At 43.7% G+C, this 27,089-nt stretch overlaps 1 protein-coding gene across 1 annotated transcript in view; it reads right to left on the bottom strand.

Annotated features, from left to right (window-relative positions):
• Positions 1 to 27,089, bottom strand: part of Aff3 (ALF transcription elongation factor 3) — a 478,688-nt gene that overhangs the window by 89,448 nt on the left and 362,151 nt on the right. Inside the window, exon 9 of the mRNA XM_059281654.1 lies at positions 8,901 to 8,952. Coding sequence (XP_059137637.1) covers positions 8,901 to 8,952 — 52 coding nt within the window. The remainder of the gene's footprint in view (positions 1 to 8,900; positions 8,953 to 27,089) is intronic.

The following is a 27,089-nucleotide window of genomic DNA, read 5'->3' as shown; positions in this document are numbered from 1 at the left end:
CTAAGAGTCTCCTGAGAAGAGCTGTGCTTAGGAGATAACCAGCCCCACACATGAAGAAAAATTAGTACAACAGAAATGAAAACAAAACTTTCCAAATGCTTATCTGGACCAAACACCTGAATACCTAACTGTAGATAATTCCTCTGCCGCAGGACATCAGCCACTCCTGGTGAGATGTGATAGCACAGAGAGACAGCAGACGCTCGAAATGCTGACACTCCCAACACGCTAATGAAGAAAGCAAACCCCCCAAACTCCACATCCTCAAAGTCACAGCACAAAGGGTCACTCCTCCCAGTTGAAGGAATGTGCTCCGGAGGGAGAATTCCACTTCCCTGCCAATAACAGTTCCGCTGAAAGCTAGGTTGGAGAAGAACGGCCCATTCGCTCTGGATGCTCGTTTCCCTGAGCTCCTGGAATGGAGGGTCTGGGTGGGTGGTATTGACATCTGTTATTAACAAAATCTTGCCCTAGTTAACCAAAAAAAAAAATGGAGCTCCTTGTGTGAATTCTACTATTCTAGCAAACACCATGGTTTCCTGTCTTTGTGTTAATCATTTATTTTCCTACATTCATTGGATCTTCTTTTAATTTTTATATAATTTCCTCATTTTTTAGTTTTCCACTCATGGGGTTGAGGTTGGAAGTAAGGCACATTCTTCAGCCTCAGCTTATATAAATCTCACCTGAGTTCCAAGGAGAAGGTCTCTAACACCTTTTAGGGAACAGCATATGGGGCTTCGTACATTTGTGGACAGTGAGCTTTAACTATTTCAATTTCAGAAATTACAGCCGACTAGAATAGAAAGCGAAGAATTTGGCTTGCCACCCCATTGATGTGTGGCTCTCACAGGTTTCCATAATTTGATAAAAGAGAAATTTCCATTTACTTCGGATGACAGTAAACCTTTGTTTATAAAATGGAATTACTTAACTGAGCGTTCGGGCTGGGAAACAAGCCTGTCCTCCTGCTGAGCCCTTATACTTGCTTCCTTGATTGTGATTGACAGTTCAGATGGGTACTCATCCCTACACAGGTATGACAAAGACCTGACAGGCAGGTGTCTCCAACTATACTCACTGTGTTTCCATACAGAATGGAAACTAACTCAGCAATGCTATAAAATTGAGTGTTTACTCAGGAGCATGGCTACAAGACTAGAAATAAAACCAAATATAAGTTACTCCTTCCCCCGTGCTCCTATTGGGTTTAAAATACATAATATATAGTCTTGTGCATAGCCCTTCAGAAACAAGGCATTTTCTGGCATTGAAAATTTACTTAAAGTTTTTGTGGTTAAATTATCATAACAAATATTACTAATGTGTAATTCATCTTGAGCAGTAAGCCAGCAGCTTGCATGGATATGTGGAGCTTAGTAGGCATTTAAGACTATTCTTGGAATGATTTATGCAAAAATTGTCTAGCTCTTGTTTGGATACAAATAACATCTCTAATACACTTCATTTCTCATGGAAAAGAAACTTGATTTTGGAGCCATGCCCCTCAGACCTGGTCCTGATTACCGCTTCAACTCCTGTTTATATAATTCTACACAGTTTTGGCAGGATCCAAGAGCACATACCAGGGTGTTGGCTTTTATGAATCTCCTGGGATGTGAATGTCACGCTGACTGGATGAACTCTGGCCACAAATCCCAGACAAGCACAATGACTCTATTTATTCAGACTTGGCTGCCTGAATGCAGATTGACTCTGTGTGTAATAAATTTTCACAGGCCAAGAACCTCCACATCAACCAAGCTGAGGCTGAGAAGAAAAACGCACGGAGTGGCACTGGGCTGCAGAGACCTCTACTTCCTGGCTGTGTTTCATTCCCTTACTGCATCGTGTGCTCATGGATTGACATGCGCTGTCAATGCCTTTAAAGTTCTCTTTTTCAAGGTTTTCAAAGTTCTGTTTTCTGTTATGCAGTTGTCATATTAAAATAAAACAAGGGGGCAGGGATGAAGAGCAGAAATCTGCTTTTAATAGTTTACCCCGAAACTGGTGTGAGTCATCAGTGGCCTCTACAGGGCAGAGCTGAGAACCGAGATAGGGCTATTTCTTTGCTATTCCGTAAGAGACCAAATGAAACCTGATGGCTGTGCTGCGGGGCTCAGCGGGGCCTCACCTGCAGCCTGGACATGTTAGGGGCACAGACGCTTTGGATTCTTCCTGACAGACAAGATTATTACCCTCTGCATTATAAATAAGAAAATAATTGCCTCTTTAGCTTGCAGATTTATGTTAATGACATAGATATCTATTAAATTAATTGTATGCTCTCCAAATATTGATTGGGGATTAAAAGGTAACTTTCCTTCATTGTGTTGAGAAATCAATTAGGCCAATAGAGAAATTCCCCTCTACAGATTAAATCCAATGATCGCTGCCTGTAAAATTAAAACAGTCAGTTTAAGTGGATAAACTACACTCATCTAAAGAGAAAAATGCACTTATATAATTAAAATGAAAAGACTGCCCAATCTCTGTGGATAATGTGATTACTTGGAGCTTCAGGCACAGACGTCGCCATTCACTGTGGATTGCTCTCCCCTTGCTCTCCCCGAGCTGTGGATTTGTCATCTCGGAAACCTCGCTAGCAGCTGACACTCGAGCTACTGCTTGCCAAAAGTCTCAATCATGTGTCCCTTTCCTTACGCCTCAGCTGCAATGATCCTGTCTAGAGATTTGCTCTGTGTCACTCCCTAAGCTTTCACAGACTCAAGAGGTAGAGATCAGCTTTTTGACCAAATGGTGAAACACGTACTATGATTCCTCTCTCCTTCCAAATCCACCACAGAAATCCTTTAAGGCAGCCTCAGCCTTCAGGAATCATTTAATCTGAAGTCTTCTGATTGCTTCCCATTTTTTTTCCAGGGGACAATTAACCGTTGGAATCTGTTACATTTATATCCAAACAAGAAATCTGATGCTCAGATCTGCTCCAACCTCATCAAGTGTAAGAATTCTGAGAGCCATCGTGACAGCATGATTTCATTTCAAGGGTGTCACGGCCAACTTATCAGGTAAACCTTGCCACAGCTGAGGGCACAATTAAAATTCTGTTACCTTTGAGAGAGACAATGAGGAGATCCCATTCTCTTGGCTTTGGGGGCTTCAGCTTGAGGTGACTGAGAAAACCTTGTAACCTTAATACAGCCTGACATACACTGAGTGTGTGTAAGAAATTTGTATGGAATTTCCTTGCAGGTAGTATAGACACTTTTTTAAAAATCAAGTAGGCATGTTATCTGTGAATTTATTATAGCTGCCTTATAATCTTAGCTCTTATATTTTTCTCTGAACATGTTTACTTAATGTTTGGTATTAGAAAAAAAATTAGTGTTTAGTAAGAGAAATAAAGGCAGAACAAAGGTCATCTTTGCTTCTGGACATTAGTCTATAGGTCATTAAATCCAAATTTAAGGCCACACTCTGTGTTTATTTATGCATCCACTCAACAGATAAATCCTCTACTGAGCCAGCCAGTATCTGTCCTCAGGGATCTTTCAGTTTTGTTGATAGGAATAGTTACTGTCAAAAGTAAACACATGTAATAAACTAAAATTAGAACGAGGTCCTGGAGAAAGCGAAATATTACTGAGAAAAGGGCACGCCAGGGTCTCTCCAAGACAGTAAAGTTATGCTGTACCTTAAGGAGGCACAGGTGTTACCCAGGGAAAACAGAGCAGAGGCCTGTTGAAGCCCTGGGGCAGCTGAGCATGGCTTGTTGGAAGAGCTGAGAGAGGGCCCCAGAGGTGTAAGCGCTGGAACAAGGTGAATGAGAAGGGGAAGATGTGGACAAGGCTCGACTGTCAGGCTAGTGGAGGCCATGATACGAGCATTTCATTTCTCTTCAGGTGGGAGAGGAAATCCATTGCACATTTTAGATCCAAAAATGATTTGGGAGCCAGAGAGTTGGCTGAATTAAGAGCACCTGCTGCTCTTGTGCAGAACCCAGGTTTGGTTCCCAGTACACACAATAGGCTGCATGCAAGTGCCTGTTAACTCCAGTTCTAGGTTATCTGATGCCCCCTCTTGGCCTCCATGGGTACTGCATGCATGTGGTGCCCATACACACAGCAAGATATACACATAAATAAAAATAATAGTTTTAAAAAATAATTTGATCTGACATACATTTTAAAAAGATCACTGAGGACCAACTATTACAGAGGTTGGAGAACAGCAAGATGATAGTTCATACAAGGCTGGTTTAAACTAGTTAGGATGGAAAGGGGTAGGTAGACTAATGTTTCATTTTGGAAGTTAAATTTATAGGCATTAGAGAAGAAAGGCATATTTGAATGAGGAACGGGAGTTATCAAGACTGAGTCTGTGATTTTAGGCTCGCGCAATGGGCATCTGGTACTGCTAGCTCTGGAAATGGGAACAGTCACAAGACAAACATCTGGATAGAGGAGGCAGAACCCAGAAGTTCAGCTTGGCATGGGGTGAGTTTGGAAGGCTTGTGAGACAATCGAATAGAAATGCTGAGTATGTGTGTGGTTCAGAAGCGTGTTCTGGGCCAAGAGTCGAGGCTGCATAGAAGCTGCCATTATATAAAAACTGAAGGTCAGGAGGAGGGACAAGGATGCCCCAAAAGAGTAGAACTAGAAAGGAAAAGGCAGGAATGAATACGGTCAGACTCCAACACTAGGTGGAGAGTGAGCAGTCAGCAAATCATTCCGAGAAGGGTCAGGTGGAGAGGAAGGGCATAGGCGAGCGGAGGAGAGGGAGGGCACAGGTGAGAGGCGTGGAGTATCAGACCCCTTCAAGGAAGCAGTGAACAAGAGTGGTCAACAATGCCACTTTTCGGGTAAGGCAGGGGATGAAAAGAGACAGGCATTTGGGTCAGTCGCGGTTCCAGCACAGCATCTGTGACAGAGAAGAGTTGTCCTTAATGGGGAAAGCAGGGCTGAGGACAAGTTCCAAAGAAGCAGAGCAAATGGGACGAACTTCTGGTAGAACTGGGCAGCCCCCTCGGTGACATGAGGGGAGGGGGTTGACAACCTGAGGACAGTAAGAGCAGGATGTGGCGGGAGAGGAAAGACTAGTCCTTTTTACTAGATGGAATGCAGTGTGGCGATGACATACGGGCCGAGACTCGGCTCTCTCACTGATGTTAGGGACAGCGAGTACTTGAGAAGCTGAGGGGTGACGACTGTCAAAAGTCAGAGGCTGGCCTGGGCTAACCCCACTCCCACATGAACTCCAGATGTTCTAAGATTAGATTTTATACTGTCTGTGCTTGTCAAGTTTGTGACGGATGTAATGATAGGATATTAATGGAGAAAATGTATAAAATAACCAATGAGCTGCCATGTCTATATAATGCAATATGATAGCCACCTTAAAAGGCTGTATGAGCCGGGCGGTGGTGGCGCACGCCTTTAATCCCAGCACTCGGGAGGCAGAGCCAGGCGGATCTCTGTGAGTTCGAGGCCAGCCTGGGCTACCAAGTGAGTTCCAGGAAAGGCGCAAAGCTACACAGAGAAACCCTGTCTCGAAAAACCAAAAGAAAAAAAAGGCTGTATGAAGTGGTGTGTGTGTGTGTGTGTGTGTGTGTGTGTGTGTGTGTGTGTGTTCCTTTTTTCCTGTGTGTGCGCGCGCGCGTGCACGCGTGTGTGTGCATGTGTGTGCGCGTGTGTGTGCATGCGTGCGTGCATGCATGCGTGCGTGGGTATGTGTGTAGGTGCATGCATGGGTGTGTGTGTGTGTGTGTGTGTGTGTGTGTGTGTGTGTGTATGTGTGTGTGTGTGTAGGCCAGAGGTCCATGTTGGACATCTTCATCTTTTCTGCATCCTGACTGTGGGAGCAATATGGCCAGCAGCCATACCATCCCAAACTCTGAACTGTATGCCTTCAAACTGTGAGCCCCCAAACACCTTCTCCGTCCTGAGTTGCTTTTGCAGGCCTTTCTTCACAGCTGCAAGGAGAGTAACCGATATGGGGAGTGCTCACAAGTGGAACACTTGCAGGACTTTGGGGTTGACAAGCTACTCTGCAGCTGGGCAGGGATTTGAACCGTGGGGCAAGGCTTCAGTAGTCCTCATTACTAAACTAGCCTCCTGTCTTCATTTCTAAGAGCACAAAAACAATTAGGAGAAAAAGCAACAGGAAGACAGGAGGGTTCGAGAAAATGCACCAGAGTGTGAGGCAAACACGCGCAGCAACCTAAGGCTCTTACAGACATCCTTTTCATTTTTAGGTGGCCACACAGGCCAGCGCAGCAACCCAAGGCTCTTACGGACATCCTTTTCATTTTTAGGTGGCCACACAGGCCAGTGCAGCAACCTAAGGCTCTTAGGGACATCCTTTTCATTTTTAGGTGGCCACACAGGCCAGCGCAGCAACCTAAGGCTCTTACAGACATCCTTTTCATTTTTAGGTGGCCACACAGGCCAGCGCAGCAACCTAAGGCTCTTACGGACATCCTTTTCATTTTTAGGTGGCCACACAGGCCAGCTGGTCCAATATTTACAAAGACAACGAGGTTGATCTTAGTATATCATGTTTCCTCGGGCAGGGAAGTATGCAAAGTTTTTTGAAAAGATTTCTGGGAAAGAGGTGAACTCTGACTGCACCTGGAATGATCACTGAAAACCAATGTGTGAAGAAAGAATGAAAAATGTATGTTTCGTGTATGTACAGGCTGCATGTTTTCAGCGGGGAAATACTATCCTTAGTCTTTTTCTAAAAGTAGGGGAACCCCTCAAGGCTCAGAGAACACTATGGAAGAGAGAGAGGAAAGAATGTAAGAGCTTTGAAGACAGGGAGAAGGGATGTGAAGTGCTGTCTTTGGGTCATGATACAGCCATCACAAAGAACATGATCTCACAGCAGCTACAGGAGCCTAAACTGGGAAGGCTTGAGAATGGGCCTGCTAACAGCCCATGGTGGACAAGAAAAGAGTCATAGGCTCCCACTTTTTCTCTGCTGAACTACTGGCAACTGATGGAATCTGGGGTGCAGGGGAGACACTGTCTTTAGTTACATACTAAAAAGTGAGCCCACCAGTCTCTAAGGCAGAATAAACAGAATACACTATATACACGTATGGAATGATCAAATAAACTTAATCAGTAAAAGCAGGGGGAGAGTTATGATTTTGTGATTATATAAGAGTATACTTTAGACCCAAATAAGACAGCTTAATATAATTAATGTCGACAATTTAACTATAATATCATATGCAAAAACACTGTTTGGAGTTCTTGTTAATAAGTTAGGGATTACTATGTAAAAATCATTCATTCTGAGTGTTCCTTTTACTAAAATAGTAAAATATATACAAGGGTTGAAACACAACAATACAGGGTCTGACCTGTATAGTCACAGTACAGTGTTACCAATGGCTGTAGACCGGAAGGTAGATAATAAAACAAATGATTTTGTTGACGTTAGAGAATGTGAAAGTACAACATTAATAATGAGTTTCTTAAATTGCATTTTCACTGGAAGTATTTCTTGCAAATAGTTCTCGAAACTGTTTAGCCTGTGAATCCTTTTTCTAATATAAACTATCCACAAATTGCATGCCTGGGAAGGCTTAACCCATTTGGTACCTAGCTGAGCCTCTCAGTGGTATAAAATAGAGATGAAATCATTTTCTTTTAGTCACATAGATGAGAAAACAAAATTAGAAGTCAAACTGTTTTACATTTCTCTGATGACTGCTGAGCTGTGGGTATCTGACTGCCTGGGATAGACATCTAGAGACAAATTATTGCATCTCTACAATTCTCAAAGTCTAAAAGGCCCTTTTTGTCCCGCTAATCTTCCTCTCCAGAGAAGCACTCTGTTTGCCAACCAGGTTCCCAGATTCATGGAGTCCTCTTGCATCCCTGTGCCTTAGTTTATCTCAGAGAGGAACAAGCCTTCCATGACCCCACACCCATGTTCTGACCAGGCACACTTCTTAGTAATGTTCCTCCAAATTTTCTCTCTCGTTTGCTGGCTCTTGATAAACATTATTTGTATTTGCATGCCTAGACAGCAAATCATGTGCACAACGTTTCATGATACCTTTGAATCAAGTTCACTATTTCAAAATCAGCTGAGTGGCACATGCATTTAGCCTCACACATAAAGATGACATAAAAAAAGAGAACTCTTCAAATTGTCTCTTTAACCTACCCTGTTCATCCAACTTCGACAAAATGCAATATAGGTGATGTGGCAAATGAAAGAAATGTAGGAAAATCTGTCTTTAGTGTTGTGAAACCTGCTTTAAAGTAAAAACGTTTCCGGAGATGCAGAAGTGAGGGTGATGAATGTTAAGTGGGTATGTTTTCACCTTAACTGACTGATCAGAAGACTATTTATAGCCCCCCTGACTGATGTCTCAAGCTGGTAAATCAACAGCAAGGGAGACTATTTCAAGCACATTTATCATTTAAGACAAACAGCTGAGACCGCGCGTGATTATTTTTTATTCATCATATTCGTTCACCTCTGTGTTCACTCCTTCTCCCTGTTAATAATATCTGTATAAGGCTTCTCAATATTTAATGGTACAGCCTCCCTGCTGCATGCTGATGAGTGTAAGGTCACATGTGTGATCTCGAGAAGGCCAGTTATCTTTGCCAAAAGATGCTAAAAAAAAAGGGGGGGGGAGTGATCTGTATTTCCTAGGGAAGCCTGATTCGATCAGTTCTTTTAGAAACACTATTGTTGGTTTCTATGCCATTAAAAAAGAAATCACAGAATGAAAGCTTTTAATGAGATCAGAGCTCAAGACATTTCAATCAAACTGGCCCAACTACACAGAAACTGCTGAGGGGCAGCACAATGGCCAGTATCACAGAACAGCTTGGTTCAGTGTCTCCATGACTCAGTTTACCCTCACCTGCACCTCATGTACAAGACAGCAACACACAAGAACATCTTACCTGTTCACTCTCTTCGTCATCACTACTTAGCTTAAGGTCATCTTCTAGCATTCTGAAAGAAGGAACAGAGAGATGTAGACACTTAGATTCAAAATTTTTCAATACTGAAACACCACCCTTCAGTAACGTGTATTTGATTTCTATTTCCCCCCTTGTATTCTAAGTGCTTTTCCTCTGATGTACTTAGGAAAGAACAGAGAGTCACATCATGAAAACTAACCCTCATGGCAATCACAGGATGACATGGGGCTCCTTAAGAGTTGGCGGTTGTAGAAAAACAGAACCAAACAGGGGCTGTTCCATGGGAAGCTTAAATTTCGCAATTGTTTGTTCAGGCTTAAGAGCCGGGCTGAGTCCTCAGGCCTGTCTGGGGGGATGCCCATGGTAAAGAAAGTGGAAGAGCAAGCAGAATTCTGCTGAGGGTCATGCAGCCATAGTCTTGAGTCGTAAGTGACATTTATGCAGGCCTCCTGACGGCCTAAGTGTTGGAGAGGATGCCTACTCCAGGATCTGCTGACTAGAAGGCAATCAACAGCTGGGTACTTCTGAAGAGTCCACTAGCTACCCCCATGGGACCTGACATGAACAGCAAGTCCATACAGGCCAACAGCAGACCAAGAAGTGCAATGGCATACCCCACTGTTCTTAGTGATGAAAAAGTGTTCTTATCAGCACCGCTGTGATTAGTTCTTTACAGAGCAGCTGCTTTCAGATCTGTCCACTGCCAAAGGAATCCTGCTCAGATATGCACTCTCTAAAATGTGCTCTGTGCACGCAGAGCTGTTCTGCCTAAGAACAGGGAGAGTCCATTGGCGTAGAGCCCAGGGCTCCAGACACTGGTCTGGAAGCTGTAGAGCTCTTGTGTTTAAAGACCTCAATGTCTTCCTTTGAGTCAACTTCTAAAGTCTGCTACCAAATGTGCCTATCCTAGGCAGATAGCTCTATTTTAATGCTATTTCAGTGACTTTGGCTGGGGACCAGGGGCTGTCAGGGCATGGACCCAGTTATGAAATGTCTAAGCTTTGGGGGTAGGTGACATATGGCACCCTTGTTCACCCCGTGGAAGGTGAAGGTTATACCTGGAGATCCTGCTTTAGAGTCCATGAGTCTAAGAAATAAAATTGTTTCTCCCATCTCACAATGCAGGAAAAAATAATCCTTTGTATTTCATCAGAATCATTTGGAAAAACAAACTGCAATTGAACATGTATGGTTTAGGGCCATTATTTCCTATCCACAGGGAGGATCACAGCATTCATGTTGTACTAGGTGTTCTAAGTGCTCCAGGCAAGATTTAAAGCTACAGGGAGATGTGAGTTGGCTACATGCAAATCCAATGCCATTTTATAGAAGAGACTAGAGTGCATATAGATTTTGTTATCAGAGGAAGGTCCTGGAACCAAACAGTCCTGAATGAATATCAAGAGACAACTGTATTTATTTTTGACAATGTGGCAATAGGGTTTCTGAACACTGAAGAAACTCACAGGGGTAAACAAGCTGAGAAATAAAGATGTCACAACAAAGTCTGCAAACCAGCCATGTGCTCTCCTTTAAGACCTTTCTCGACGTCACCTAGTGACTACAGCGGCGGCGGGTGTGTGTGTGTGTGTGTGTGTGTGTGTGTGTGTGTGTGTTATGTTTTACTTCTAAAAGTTGGTTTAGGTCTACAGAAGCCAGTAAACAAGCCTGCTGGTCCAGTATCTAGGGAGGTCTCCCCCGGGGGGTCAGTGGCTGGTCACACAGCTAGAAGTCACTACGGTAGACTAATGCCAGCAAAGATGTTGATATAAAATACATGATAAAATCAAACTTTTAAAAATCGAGATCAGGGAGCAGAAGCCTAACCAGAGGTACTGAGAAGTGGGATTTTACAATCTTGATACCCACAGAGCTGCAGACTGCTAGATATAACCAGATGGTGGCTTCACGGTAGAGTCAGGTGCAGGTGACTGAGATCTGTGACACCCACGGGATGTGGCAGGACATTTTACTATGCAACTGAAGTGAGTGAGACTTTATACATTTTTTAACTTCTCTTAAGACAACAGTAAGTCTTTTAAAAAAGATTGTGTGTGTGTGTGTGTGTGTGTGTGTATGTGTGTAAAAGTGTGCACAGGTGTGCATATTGCAGAAGATGATTCTCTCTTTCTACCATGTGGGTTCTAGGGTTCAGACTCAGATTTTCAGGCTGGGTGGCAAGCACCTGTGCCCACTGAGCCGGACCAAGACAGAGGCCACTGCTCTACTGGTCAGCTTCACCCTATTCAGACCCTGCTGACCTGCACAGTAAACATCTCCACCTCAGAGTCTACTGAGGCTGCTCCGTGAGTGGGGCTTTTAGTTGATGGGATTTTTTTGAGTTACTTGTCATTTGAGGCTCTCTGAAGATCCTTCAATCCTTTATTTAAAGTTCATTTCATTTGCTCCACCTTAATGGCTTTAAAACAAATCTGAGTTTTAATTGAGCTGTTTCTACAACAGGTGCTGCTACTGTGTCTACCAATCTCAGATTTAAAGCCAGAGACAGTATCTATTAAACACAAACAACGTCTTTATTAAACATATCACATATGCAAATATCCATTCTAGCAATTAGTGTTTCACCATTGCCTGTGTCTTAGAGTTTCTATTGAAAGACCCCAACCCTTCAGGCTTACACCCCCCAAGCCCCAGGAAAATAAGGAACTAAAAAGAAAACTAGGTCCAAGGGCAACCTGACTCAGCCATTATTCAACCACCCCTGCCACAATGTAACAAGGTAAAGAGATCTCTGTTAAGAGATGCCCTCAATTGTGACTGGGATAGTTGCAAGTGTTCCAGGAAGGACCACTGTGACCTTTGTGTAAACTCCACTCCCGCCCTGATACCTCCCCTTTTGAGGTTTCGGGAAAAATGTGCACACTGACGTAACTGTACCCCCTCTGTGATCACTCTGTGACCAGACCATGATCTTATGAAATTAGCCTCTAGACATAAATCAATCGAAACGAAATTGTATGGGAATTGTAATCTTATGGCTTTTGTGGGTTTTTCCTTGAAAAGTACCTATGTGACTGTAGTGCGATGCAACTCTTGCTCTTTGGAGCAGAGGAGCCCGACTGTACAGCCACATTAATAAACACCTCTTGCTGTTGCATCAACTGGATCGGAGTCTGGGTTCTTGGGGCGCCCCCTCGAGAAGGAAGTACCCTGAGTCTGGGGTCTATCACTATGGTGGTGATAAAACGCCATGACCAAAAAGCAACTTGGGGAAGAAAGCTTGTAGTCCATCATCCAGGGAAGTCAAGGCAGGAACTCAAGGTAGAAACCTGGGGCAGTAGCTGAGGCAGAGGCCATAGAGGAATGCTGCTTACTGGCTTGCTCCTCATGGCTTACTCACTGTACTTTCAAATACTATCCAGGATTACCAATCCAGGGGTGGCACCCCCTACAGTGAACTAGACCCTCCCACATCAATCCATGAATCAAGAAAATGCCCAACAGTCTTGCCCACAGGTCAGTCTTGTGGGGGCATTCTCTCAGTGGAGATTCCTTTTCCCCAAATAACTCTGTGTCAAGTTGACATAAAACTAGCTAGCACAATTTGCTATTGATACCTGCTGGGGAAGGGAAAATCAGTTTTCTCTAATGGAGTATCAGTTGGTATATCAACACAGTCCAGAGCAGGCCTGGTGGCCAAGAGTAACTGACCAACACAAAAAGAACTCCATTTAGGGACGTGTGCTTTTTGTTGTGGTATGGTTTGATTCTATAGGTTTTGCTTTCCCCTTTTTATTTGGGGGGAGGGAGAACGGGGGAGGGAGAGAGAGCGAGCTGGGTAAGTAGGGAATAAGAAAGTATATGATCAAAATATATGAATTAAAAAAATTAAATTAAATTAAATTAAAAAAAAATCTAGCCAGCACAGCCTATCTGTTAGACAGCTACCCCTTTACAGGCATTCCTAAGCAGTACACTCCATGCCTTAGAACACTGGAGGGAATATTAGGCATCTCATTTCATTCTTTCTGAAGTCTTGTGCTCTGCTGGTTACTGCTACCACTTGGCCGGGTAATTTTCATCAACAAGTGATCGCCTTCCCATCTGTAGTTATTTGGAACAACTCTGTGTATAGCATTCAGGGGGACTGGGAGCTGGGATGGCTAGAGAAGCTCCTGTGGGGCGGTTGATGGCCACGCACAACCAGATGAAGATGGATGAAGTGACTTAGCCTGGAGGCAAGTGGAGAGCGCAGGATCAGGACAGGGTGGTTTAGATAACCTAGCCATGTCCAATGGGAATGTATTCTGTTCCAGGGATCTCTACATAGTTTGAAGCAGTTTGGTTCACAGTGAGGTGGTGTTTGCTCACATGTATCTTCTTCCCAGGACCTGTTCTGGCTGCTAGTGAAACCTCCATGGCCCGCTCCTGCCACATCCATCCCCCCCCCCCCAATGGAAAAAGTAACAGTGTCTTCTGTTCACCTGCTTGTTTGTTTTCACTGGAGAAAAGGGCAGCTGATGGTCTCTCTCCTTCCTTATTGAGTGTACTTGTTACAAAGACCTGTCCTCTTTCAAGAACTGCATCTCATTCCCAACCTTATACGATCCTCACAAAAGCCAATCCCATGTATGATATGGGATGAGTGTATGTATCCGTAATTCAACCAACTACCTTTCCTGATAGCATCTCTATCTACATGTCATTAATGAAGAGAAATCAAAGGAGATGAGACTTAAGAGAGGAAGCAGTCGGAGGCATGGTGTGAGAGTTGAGGGTGAAGGACTGAGTCTAACGGCCGCTGGCAGGCTGGCCTGCATTTCAGTTTGACACCTGCCACTGACCAGCTCTCAGAGTGCTGGAAAGTCATTTACTCTCTTGGGATATAGTTGGCACAATGCTAAAGAAACCACTGGATAAGATGGCCTCTGTCTCCTCTTAATGCTCTGAGTCCACTGGCTACTTCCCTTTATCAAAGTCCAGGCAGACTGTTGGAGAAAGAGAGCATCTAGTTAGCAGGAGGCCAACAAGCAACCAAGGCATTTAGCCCAACAGCCTATAAGGAACTGTATCCTGCCATTATCCACAGCAGTGAGTCTGGGGGTAGATCTTTCTCCAGTCAAGCCTTGGGATGACCTCAGTCCTGGCTGGTATTATGTTTGTAGTCCCTGACAGCCCCTGAGCCAGAGGAGACAGCTAAGTCAGACTCAGATTCTTCACCCACGAAATAGTAATATAAGGGATGCTGTCTTGAGCTACTAAGTTGAGGGGTAATTTGTTAGGCATCAATAAATAACTGGTATGTTAGTAGATAGCAGTAAGTATTTAGTATGTCTCTACTTGAAGACTGCCCCCAGTGACCTGAGGTGAACCTTTGTAGCCACCACTCAAGACATCCAACATTAGAAATAATGTGAGACATTTCTTAATAGTGATATTAAAGATAAGTAGGTGAGACTAATACATTCTATTTATGTCAATATGGTATTTCAGTATCATAACATACATGTTTTTAAAGTGCTCAACAGGTATATGTGGTATTTGGTAACAGGTTCTTTTTTTTTTTTTTTTTGGTCAGAAGGCAAGGGTGTTCAAATTCCCAGAATGCCCTCAGTCTTTTTGTCCCAGATCTCTTACACTCCTGATAGGGTGCACGGGACAAGCCTGAGGAAGGGACGACTTTCCAGTGTGTAGTAGCTAAGAGGAGCAGAAGGCACATTTCCATCGACGGTTCCCTCTGCTCATCAGCATCCTAGCAGCTCCTGGTGTCTGAGTCAAATGTGTCACTGACTCATCTTGCTGTGAATTCAAATGATGCACACCACACCACAGTGTACCTGTCAACTCTGACCGCACAGAAGCACCTGGAAACAGCAACCAAGATATCTACAAGTGGACCACAGGAGGGTGGGCACTGGACTTAGGAGCCTGTCCTTGGAGAACAGACCAGTAGGTGAACTTGTAAACACATCTTGTTCCTTGTTACCTGCGCTGGATTTCTCCTGGACGTGAGAAAGGCATGGTAGACACTGGGACTATTTGAAATTCTTAGCTTTTTTTAACTGCATATTTTCAAGTGCGTCACTTGTTCTCTTCATTTGGAATTAGAATTCTAGCCATTGGAGCTGGCAGCCTGAAAAGAATCGGTTTGAAAAGAGGATAGGAACATGGGGGCCCCCTTTCCTTGAGCATCCCATAGTCCTTCCACCTAACCCCCCCAAAGAAAACCCCACAAGTGCCACATGCTGTTTGTGTGCTTGTGAAAACGTGAAGACATTCCATCTTTTCCATTTAGGGCAGCGCAGACCACTGTGATGAGGTTGCATCCCTCGAACACATTAGACTTTAAAATTGCTTCTTTCTGAAGGAATTACAGGAAAAGAGGGCTGTGCATACTCTATCATTTCGATCAAAAGACAACAGAGGCTTAGAAACAGCACTTTCATAGGAAATGCTTTCTCTGTAAGATGGTTTTTAACTTCCTATCTTTGTTACACCGACTTCTAGAAAATGAGTTTCTGAACTTGGTGTTGCTGGTATTAGAGGACTGAGTTTCTAAGGACAAGTGCATGTAAACACGGTAGGTATAAGAATATGATCCTTTCCTGGGCAGACAATAGAGGAGAGTTCAGAGGGTCCAGGCTAGGGACATAAAATGCACTTGGCTGTACAGATCCAGTGATGAACATTTTTTTACTAGATCCTCATTGAAGAGGAACCTGTACTTAACCAGAGGGGTATTCATACATATTCATCTAGCTCAACTCTGTGATGTTGCATATTAACTACTATCAGTTAATTAATAAGCTTGGTACCTGTTCTGCTTGTTAACTAATGATCTGTTTAATTGGTAACGCTTGATGGTAAATGTGCATTGGCGTTAGGAGGGTCATATATACTTAGGCTAAGATTTGTTTCTTAGTTTTGAAATACCAGTTTCTGCATTTTTGTGGCTGTTGTTATTGACATGTTAATTGTGAAGAGAGTCCCTAATTAAGGGATTTGTTTGAACAGGTAAGCTGTTAGAATTAGGAAAGAGGACAAAACATAATCTCTCAATTAACAAATTCATGCACTTTAAGCTCTATCAGGGTGCCTGAGAATGCCACCACACAGTCATTACTAAGCTTTACTGCACATTGGAATCACTTGGGAATCTTTAAAGCATTTTGATATTGGCTTCCACTCTTCCTGCATATTCTGATTTGATAGGTCTGGAGTGCAATCTGGGTTTCCAGACTGTTTAAAGTTCCCTTGGTGATTCTAAACTGTAATGAGGGTTAAGAACACTATCGACAGGATGAAACTGACTGTACCGGAAGAGCTAAGGGATAGCTCCTGACTGTGGATAAAGTCCTCACTCTAAGGTTTAGGTGGTCCATTAATAAATTAGGATGGATGATAGTCAAGACTCAAAAGAGACAATTTAGGTAAAAATGTATGTCACCTCCACATGCTTGCAGGGGTGCTCAACCAGGGTTTAGGGCAGCCTACGGTGCTTCTAAACATTCTGACTAGAGGGCCACCTCCCTAGAGGTTCTGGTTCCACTGGACTGGCCACAGGTATCAGTATTTTTGATGAACTCCCGTGGTCAACCCATTTGTTAAAACCTAATCACCAGTGTTGTGGTATGAAAATATAAGACCACTGGGAGGTGATTAGGTTATGAGAACAGGGCTATCATGAATGGGATTATTGCCCTTATAAAGGATCCCAGGGCTGGGCATGCCAACACAGTGGTAGACTGCTTGTGTATCTTATACAAGATCCTAGGTTCAATCTCCAGTTCTCAGCAACACAAAGTGCCCAAAGAGATTTATCATATGAGGACTCAACAAATAGGTACTACCTATGAACTAGAAAGTGGACCTTCACCAGATGTTCAGTCTAGTTCCTTGACCTTTGACTCCCTAGCCTCTGTTTTGTAAGCTATCTAGTCTAAGGTTCTTTCTAAGATATTTTGTTATAAAAGTCTAAACAGACTGAGGCACACACATCCAAAATAACTTAGCAGTAACTGAGACTCCCTGTCTGGATTCTCACTGGATGACTATCTCGCTTCTGCACTGACACCATCGATAATCCATAGGTAGGACAAAATGACTCACTCTGCACCTGATTTTGTGCATAACTAGTGCACCATGCTAGAATTGTGTATGGACTCATTTGATTTTACTGTTCCCTCATCTCCTATTTCAGTAAGAGTGTATTAGGGCTAGGGCTGTAGCCTTAGTGGCAGGGAATTTGCTTGGCTTGCAAAGTCCTTCAGTTCTATCCCTCCTGAATTTTAAAGAGAAAAAAAAAAAAAAAGGACAATGCTCAAAAGGAAGCATTGTGTTTTCTCAGTATAACCCCATCATTACCAGTTAATCAACTTAGGGACTGTGACACAGGTTAGAATTCTACAGGAGTTGTTTGCAGAAACCATGGGCAGCGCAGGAGAATCTGACATCATTTCCTGGCCTGCTCTTGACTTATAGAAGGACACAGAGATTACCTGGCAGGAGAAGTCTTCAAAGTTTCTTCAAGACCAAACAGCGCAACATATGGCATTTCAGGCATGTGAAGACTCAACACCATTCCCTTTGTGTCACAAGGGCTAGGGGCCTGGGGACTACATTTCCCACAAGCCCCATCAGCGCAGTTTCTATTTAGGTGTCGCCATTGAGAGAGGCACGTGAAGAGTGCTTGGAAGGTCAGAGAGTAAAGACCACCACTCTTGCTCCCAGGGCAGAGAAGCAGCTGCACCAGCTTCAGCATATGGCTGCCTTGACTCCCATAGAGGATTCCAGCATCCCTCGGTGAAAAACACTTGCAGGTATGGTAGGCATCTGAGATTACTGCTAGCAGTTTTCTGCAGTTCTTGTATTTATTGCTTCTCTGTAATGACTTTCCAATGACCAACTTCTCTCCACTGGCTCCCTGACCTAAGATTCCCTCGCCCTCCTGATGAGCGTGGAAGCCACCAATTCTTTATGTTAGTGTCTTTCTACCTGAAAGACCTGCAGCGGCTTCTCTTGTCCAGATCAAACCCTGACCCACACATATAACAAACAGCAAGAGGTTCGGAACCAGAAAGCCTGATGTAATACTTCATATCCCCACTCTGTCATGCACTAGTTATGTGTTCCTGTCCAAAGAACTTAAAAGTGCTCTGCCTCAGTTTCCTGGTCTATAAGGTGAGAAACCAAAAAATGTTGGCCTTCTAGGACCGCTGTGAGAATTCCATGGAGAAACAAAGCACATTATACAGTATTTAGCACATGGTAACCACACATAAGCATTCGATATTATGACAGGTATTTTATTACCCAATTCATATTGTCAGTAACTGGGCCTCAGTTTAGGCCCATTTTCTTGTTTCTACCACAGATCATAGATTGCTAATTTCCTCACTATTTCCAAAGAGCACATTTTTAGGAGCCCAAACCAGGAAGTTGCAAAAGTCTCTGTCTCACTGTTGATCGGGGGCAGGCAGGAAAGAAACCTTGTGAGGTGATAAACAAGACGGCCCAGGGCCGTCTCTTTCTTCCTTGGCAGGCAATCACAACCCTGTTCTCTCTCTTTGTAGGCGTATTCTCTGGTGTGTAAGTCTCCAGTATTCTGTAATTCTCTTCTGTGTCTGCTATAAATTCTTTGGTATCCTTCTCAAGCTGCCCTTGAACTAGCTATGCAGCAAAGGATAGCCTTGAACTCCTGATCCTCCTGCCTCTGTAGAGTCACAGCACAGCCTACTCACTACACAGGCTATATCAAGACCAGCTCCAGTGAGAGAACTGCCAGCTATAATGGTTTGGGTCAGAAATGTCCCCTACAGATGGTGTATGGAAATCCTTGGTCCCCGGCTGGTATGCTATGGAAGGCTGTGGAACTCTTGGGACAAGGCTAGCAGAAGGAGGATTTTAGAGCATGCCTTGGGGATTGTTAGTATGGCTGCTTCTGGTTCCCTCTCTGCTTCTTGATCTTCAAGATGTGAAGGAGCAGCAGCATCAAGCTCCACAGACCTAGACCGAACTGTTTACCATACTGTCCCCACTATGACAGATCATATTCTTTGAAACCTTGAGTAAAAACGCATTGTCCCTTAAGTTGCTTCTGTCAGTCCCTTTTGTCATAGCAACAAGAAAGTAACTAATACACCTGTGTTACGAGGAAAGTTCTGATAACTAAGGCCTAACCTGAACCCACTTAATTTGTACCTTCCCCAACTATATCTTGAGGACAAAAAGCCATCTACCTCCTTGCTTTGGATAGTCACGACGTCATTTAACATTCACCAAAGAGCCTGTAGGCCAGTGAAAGAAACACCCTGAATCTGAGACCTGACCCAGTGAACGAAACACTTTATCCCTGAACCCAGAACCTAAGAAACATGCCCTGACTCTGAAACCAGTGCCAAAGAAACACACTTTGTCCCTAGAATCAGAACCAGTGAAAGAAATACACCCTGGCCTTAGAGCTAAAAAGCTGAAAAGGGCCAGTGAAAGAAACACAGTTTGGCCCTGAAACCACAGCCATCTCTGACCAACATCTCTGACCAATGAAACCAACCAATCCCTGAACAGAAAATCTTCTCCCTGGAGAAACTCCACCCTGAAGAAACCCTATAATAAAACTTCTGCCTGTCCAGTTGTGGGCTGTTCTTTCCCATCCTGGCCACACTCTTGGACTCCTCCTTCCCAAATAACTCTCTTTCTCTAAAGAGTCTTGGGTGAAGATCTTCATTCGCTGGTGCAGAACAGAAGAACCTTGCTGAGTCGTCCCTTAGGGGACTGAGCAAGGTGCAGCAGAAAAAGTAACAACTTTTCTTTGGAGTCGGAGGAGACTGCTGAAATTTCTGCAGGGATTTCCCCTTTAGCAGAGCTCTGCTGAAGAAGCAATGTCTTGGGCCAGCAGGAGAGAAGCAGCAGCAGAGCTCTGCTAGGAAGCCCCCTTGAGGGGGGGAGTCTGTGAGGGGCAGTGCTAAGTTCAGCTGTAATAGCTCTCTCCAGGAGGGGAGCAGGAATTGCTATATCTTGTGGGGAGACCATTCCCCACTGCACCCAAGCTTCAGGTATAGCCTGGTTTCCAGAACAGTCAGGATACCTTTCCCTCCAGAGCTTACAGAGCCCACTGTGGTGACACAGACCTGTACTTGGCAGAGGCAGAGGCAGAGGGTAGAGGCCAGAGACCAGAAACAGACAGGAGGATCATAGCTAGTTTGAGGCTAGCTTGGGCTATAAGAGATACTGTCTCAAAGCAACAACTAACCACAACCAACCAAACATCCACTGAAGCTGTCTATCTGCTTTGCCCTGTGCTATGAGGAGTCTGTGATGGGGATGCATCTGGAACTGGATTCTCCCAAGACACAGCCACCAAGTGGTCTAGGTCCTGGAATCCAGACCCTCAGCACGTTCTGCTTCTTGTGATTTGGAAGCTTTTGCACTGATCCACTAATCCTCTCTGCTGCAAATGTAATAAACTTGTCATTTAAATGTAAAGAGGAGAAAAAGACTTTTATGATCCATATTAAAGAAAATGCATCCTATTAGCCATTCATTGGACTTGGAGATTGGTATATGATCCTCTAACTAAGGCATTCTCATGAATTTGGCTTTAATGCTAACACTTTTGTAATATGTTGCATATTATGTCTGCTACTTTGAGAATTTTTCATTATAAAAGTAATCCAGGTGGCCTGAATATATAAAACTACAATTTGAAAAAAAAAATCTCATATGTGGAAGGACTAATTCAGCACTTAAAAAAAAGTGAATAGACTTGAAAATTAGGTCAGGTATATTGTGTCCTAAACCCACATCAGATATATACAACTGGCTTTCACCAAGGGAAGTATGATGCTCAGTCAACATGAATCATTTTCCAGCATCTTTTTTTTTTTTTTGGGGGGGGGGGAGGTCAGCTTAAAGTAAAACAGACACATCAAACAATCTATGTAAATTAAGCCTCATAACATTGATTACAGACAAGGGTCTTATTACAGGGTTGTAAGCAGGGTCCCCTGGACCAGCTGAAGCCTCCGGAAGCTGATCTTCTTTGCACTGGCCGTATTGAGGGTGAAGCAGAGCACAGCTGCAGCACCCACCATTTGCTACCTATCCCACGTTTTTATGTATTCATTGTTGGACTTCCAGAGTGCAGAAAGGAATCTCAAGTGCCAAGAAAATAAATCATGCAGAAAATGTTAAGTGGGCCTGCAGATCTCAGGGACAGATCCTGACTGCGGAATAGCAGCGCTTCTACCTGCTGCCTAGGAAAACAATCAGGCAGTCTTGAACACGGTGATTATCCTGGAAAGCATGGCATAAATCCTGTCTAAATGGGTCTGTTCATTGATGGAGGACAGGAGGCAAGGAGTGAAAACAGGACCGCAGTTCAAAATGCTCGTTTTCCTGGTTTGAGTGAGTCAAGAATCTTGGGGAATATGTTTTGATTAAAGTAGCAATAAATCAACTGCTTTAAGGTCCACACTAAGTACTATCTATAGGTAAAGCTTATCTTTGAAAACCCTTTCCATTTTAGGCACACTTCTCAACCCCTAGGACTAAGGGCTCCAGCTAGCTTATTCCTTTCTGTATGTAGCATGTAGAGTCCCTCCTGTGGTGTGACATGGGTTTCCTTCCTGCCTACTATAACATGTTTCTCTACACCCATACTGTTGGCACTGGCTGTGAGAAATCACACTGCATCTTGAGGGGCTACTCAAATTCTACCCCATTCTAATAGGTTTGTAAGCACTTACAACCTACAATTGTACCAACTACAAATAAAAATAAAAACTCTTAAAAAGAGCAACAATGATCCCGAAGGAATGATGTTACTGGGAGTTTTCAGTTACAGTGTGAACTCCTCGGGTGGACAACTGTACCTTCATCTTACATCCCTGCAGCAGATGTTCTTAAACATGACCCCGAGGGTCTGGTGGAAATGCAGAGATGGGCATGTCCAATTGACACCAAACAGCCTTGCTTCTCATGGGTCCTTAGCACAGGATTTGGGCCTGCTGAGAGCAGAGCCTTGGCAGCTTCTACCTGATATCACTGTCATCATCCTTGGTTTTTCTCCACCTTATACTTTGAGGCAGGGTCTCTCACTTAATCTCAGGGCTTACAGATTCAGCTAGCCTAGCTACCTACCTTGTTCTGGGGAATGCCTTGTCTCTGCCTCCTGAGCTCTGGGACTGCAGGGGAAGCTGCCACATGTAAGATGGGAATTTCAACTCTTATCCCTAAGCTTGTGCAGCAAAGAACATTACCTGATGAGCCCCACACCCAGCCCCATCAAAAACTTTAAATGAGTTCCTTGAGTATTCTAAGTGTGGAATATCAAACTCAGAATAAATAGAAGGCTCTAGAAGACCCTGGAATATAATAACTTGCATGGCAAAGATAAGTGTTCTTAACACAAATTTACTTCTTGCTGTTGTGGTAATTTCATCATTGTCACACATGTTTACATTTTAAATAAATAGCAAAATGAATAGGAACAGGCATTTTCTAAGTATGTTTTTGTTTTTTTTTGTTTTTTGTTTTTTTTTTCCTTTATGGTACTGCAGATTGAATCCAGGGCCGGAACTTGCTAGGCAAGCACTCCCCTGAGCTACATACACCTCCACTATCATATTCACTGATTCCATTTGGCCAATGACAGGCTACAGAAGTGCTACCTAAACAGAAGTGCCCTATAGAACAGCCCAGAAGGAACGCTCTCTGCCCTCAGTGTGATACTGTAGACCTTTAGGCTGAGCTGTGCCCCACGGGAGAGGCTGTGGGAGTTTGCCTGCAAGATGGAGAGGTGTCAGGGTCTTCCGAATTGAGGGTCCAACACAGAGCATGGACACATGGAGGTTTGAAGAGAAAACAGAAACTAGTGGGTCAACTGTTGTTATTTTAAAAGAAACTTTTGCAAGTTTTAGATTTCTAGGGATGTTTTGAAGACAACACAGACTTCTTAAACATATACTGTCCTATAACCACAATGATATATATTAGGATGTTATGGCTTTAGGACAGTATGAGTGTTCAAAACACGACAAGCTAACCAACACTTTACTAACAAGCCTTGTGTTTGGTGATCTGCCTAAGCTACAAGCTAATGTACTCTGAGCATGGCTAAAATTGATAATGCTAAGACATGATGACAGGTAACATAGGTGTATTATTTACATTTCTCACAGGGTATTTTTGACCTGTGATGGGTTTTCTGGGGCACAGCCCATCCTAAGTTGGGGACTGTTCATACTCAGTACCCGATTTCCATTCCTGTCAAGATCTAACACTGAGGATGCATTTGGCACAAATAAGATAATATTGATACACTGACTGAAGTCCAAACCTAACTTCAATTTATTACTTCTTACCTAGTGGTCCCTTTATGTTCTTTCTCTGCTTTGGGGAGTGGTGAACACTATATTTCTCTTTAACTGAGCTGTCCTCAAACTCTCCTACCTCAGCCTCCTAAGTGCTGAGATCGCACACATCAGTCACGACTCCTGGCTCTATTGTTCCCTTTCTGTCCCAGGCTCTCCCCCAGACAAAATGCTGTATTTAGTCACCATGTCTGGATAGGGTCCTCTAATTGTGACAGCCTCTTAGTCTTGTCTGGTTTTTAATGTTTTTGACCATTGTGAGGAGAGCTGGCCATGTATTTTACAGAGTGCCTCATATTTGGCTTATGCAATGTTTTAATGATTTTTTGAGACCAGGCTAGCCTCGAACTCACAGAGATCCGCCTGCCTCTGCTTCCTGAGTGCTGGGATTAAAGGCATGCGCCACCACCACCCAGTTTATGTGCTGTTCTTTTCCTGGTACACTTAGGTGACAGGTTAAGAGATGACCCCAGAGATAAACTTCCCACATCCTACCAAGGGTGCATGTTGTCAGCATGACCGAGTGCTGACGTCAAGCTTCACTACACAGTGGAGTTGGTGTCTGCCAGGGTTTTTCACCACCTTAAAGCTATGCTTTTACTCCTTCCTCAGACCACACGTGGAAGATCTGGAGCAAGATTCACACAGGAGGAGAGAGTGATGCATTACCTCCTTGCAGGGCATCACCTACATAAATTACCTGGACTTCTTCCATATAGGATATTTGTCTGTTTCTACACCCTCTTCCCCCTCTCACTCCTCCATCAATATGGCCTCTTGGATGTCTCTTTCTGTTTTTCCAGTGGGGAAGATGGAACCTAGGTTCATCATGAACATTCGACAAGTGCTCTACCCCTAATCCCATTCCCCACCCTCTTACATATTTAATTCCTATGATAGCTCTTAAACCAACCCTAGTCAATTGTTCCCAAAAATCACATTAAGAAGTCCCAGATCCCCAAGGAAGTCAATGTGCAGAGAATAAGAGACTAGGGAGTACTCAGCCTAAAGGGCACGTATCACATCTCCCTGGAAGCCTAAGGCTCAGGAATCTTCCCAGAAGAGGGAGTGGAAAGATTATAGGTGGTGGATAGTGTCAAGGGAACAACGTTTGCCTCACACAACAGGACAGTTGCACATTTGAACTCACAGAGATTGTAGCAGCGTGCATAAGAACGACGCAAGCCGAAGACAGACAGAATTCCAGTGACGGGGAATGGGAGGAGGTTAACACAAAGTCCTGCCATTATCTGAGGCGCATTTGATAGCTGTTGGGAGAGGAGGAGTCAGTTTTATTTAGTGATGTGACCCCTGGTAGGTCGATAACAAGCCAGAACAGGCCCCACTCACGAGAGTGACAACACATACTGGACTCAATGGGGAACAAAAGGGGGGGATTCAAAGTTGGGTGGATACAGAGGTGATGGCAGATACGGGAGGAATGGAGGTGAACACAATAAAGATTCACTGGGTGACATTTTCAAAGAATTGATAAAAATGTTACTTTCAAAGGTAGATCAGTCAGTCTTTTCTGCCTCTGGGAGAAGAAAGCAGGGAAGAGGCTGAGAGGAGCAGAGCTGGTCTGTGTTACAAACAGTTGCTACAGGTACAAACCAAAGGACTGTCATGATCTGCACAGAAGTGCGGAAAATTATGCCCAAATGGACCTAGTAAATCCTTCAGGTTTATGACCATAAAAACAGATTCCTTTTCAAATTATAGCTATCTACATGTCCACATTCAGGCTGTCAAGGACAAATTCAACTGTCACATCCAACAGACATGTGTGCTTGTCCTGCGTGGTCACTTGGGCATTCTTTACTAGTCACGCTCCTTGTAGTTTCTGTGACTCTCCTGGTTCTCTTCCTGTATCCACAACTTCCCACTTCCCTCCGTGTGTCTACTCCTCTGGGGCACTCCCCAGAAGTTTCCATCACCCGAGGATCTTGTTGCCAGTTCTCATCTCTTCTGTACCTTCCTGACTCCAAGGCTACTCCCACATAAGACAGTCGTGACCACTTCCTCAAAAGTGCCAGCTCTGCAGGGCCAACTACACTGGCATCTCTAGACTTTCTGGAGGCTACAGCCCCCATTCTATATGATGAGGCATCCTCAGAAAAATGCTTGGCATAGAATAATCATACAATCCACATTTGCTGGCTGAACGATTAATCTGTACTTGGGCTGTCTCTCTTCATTTTCCTGACACTGGAATCCATTACTTGCTTACTTAAAATTTAACTGTCACTCTTGAGTGCTGTATTTAGCATCACTGCCAGCTACCTGGCCACCGACATCTGGGTTTTGATGTACCCTCCCTCCTTCCTGCAGACAACACAACTCCTAGGGGTGTCTGTCCCATTTCTCTACTTCTCTCTGGAACCCCTCCCCTCTTCCATGGGATACAGCAGTAGCTCAGATGTCACCTTGCACTGTGAAAGCGTCCTTTCTCCTCACTTCCAGTCCTTACTCTGGCCTCTGGTTCTCACCTTCCCATATTCTACGTGAAACGTAAGTTCACACCGCCTGGATTCTGAAGGACTGCAGCCCTTTCAGGCCTAGCCTTAGCTCACTGCAGCTACAGCCCTGTCCCCAGCCTTGACCCACAATGGAACCATTGCAAGCCTTCCACAGCTCCCTCCTGTGGATCTTATCAGATGTTCCTCCTGTCTGACGGTTTCCTTCTCCCTCTCCTTATCTATTATTCAGAGGATGCCCAAAGGACACAGCTCCCTGTTCGGTGACTTGAATTAATCTCCCTCCGCTGTACACATGTCAGTTAGTTAGTACACTTGCCATCCTATATTGTAATGATTTGCCTTCCAGTCTTCTGAGCCACAACTGCCCACATCTTCCTCCTTTCTGTGTCTCTGGTGCTTGGGAGCTTTGGAGATCTGCCCTGTCATACTCTGTTCAGGTCACAGACACCTACTTCAGGGGCCAACTCTCAGAACTAAGCCCATGAAACAGCCTGTTCTGCTTTGAGGCTATTCCCACTTAGTAACTATCAATAAAACTGCCAACGATGACCTTAAGACTAGATTTATGTATTAACTGCTACCACTCACCAATCAGAGAGGGCCAGCTCCCTGAAGTACCCAGAGGGCCAATGAATTGTCAATGTAATTTGTGTGAATTTCTCTGTCCTACTAAAATTCCCTAGACGTGGTCTGGCCTTTGCCTGTATAATCCCAGATTGCAGTCCTAGTCTTTATTTCTGAATATAAACACCTTCATTGTAGATTGGATTCTTATTAGTGTTTGACTTTGACAGGGCATTAGCATATTCTTTTAAAATCATACATATATACTCTATATTTTTTTGTGCCCCTCTCTACTGCCTCATGTATCTTAAGAATATCAGACTAGATTTCTAATAGGTCTTGATCCAGGATTCCAAATGCAATGGAATATAATTAAAATCTTAGTAAGCTAAAAATAATGATAGTAAATTATAAAAGTCTATCTAAAAGGCTGTTGGGCTGTTTCACAAGGATAATTTTATTGATTGTTACTAAGTAGAAACTTATCAACTGTATCAGCGTTAAAAACAATCAGTGGTTGGATAGATTTGTCTATGGTAGAATCATGCCAATAACAATAAGGGTTTTTTCAGAAACTGCTGAGAACCCAGGCCTCTGTGGGCTGTGCACTGCTTATGAAGTAACATTCTCAAGACTGAATGGCTAGTACGGCTGTCAGAACACATCAGAGAAGCAAGGGCACATGCAGAGAAATTTGACTTTAACAAAGTATATTTTGATTAAAATTCTCTTAGTACAATGTAAGACTTTATAGAAAGAAGTATGTTATTTGAAGACTTTATATATGGTGA

Source organism: Peromyscus eremicus, chromosome 16_21 (assembly GCF_949786415.1).
Source record: "Peromyscus eremicus chromosome 16_21, PerEre_H2_v1, whole genome shotgun sequence".
In the NCBI taxonomy this organism is placed as follows: Eukaryota; Metazoa; Chordata; class Mammalia; order Rodentia; family Cricetidae; genus Peromyscus; species Peromyscus eremicus.
Note: the sequence above shows the minus strand (reverse complement) of the source record. Positions and strands in the feature narration are given on the sequence as shown.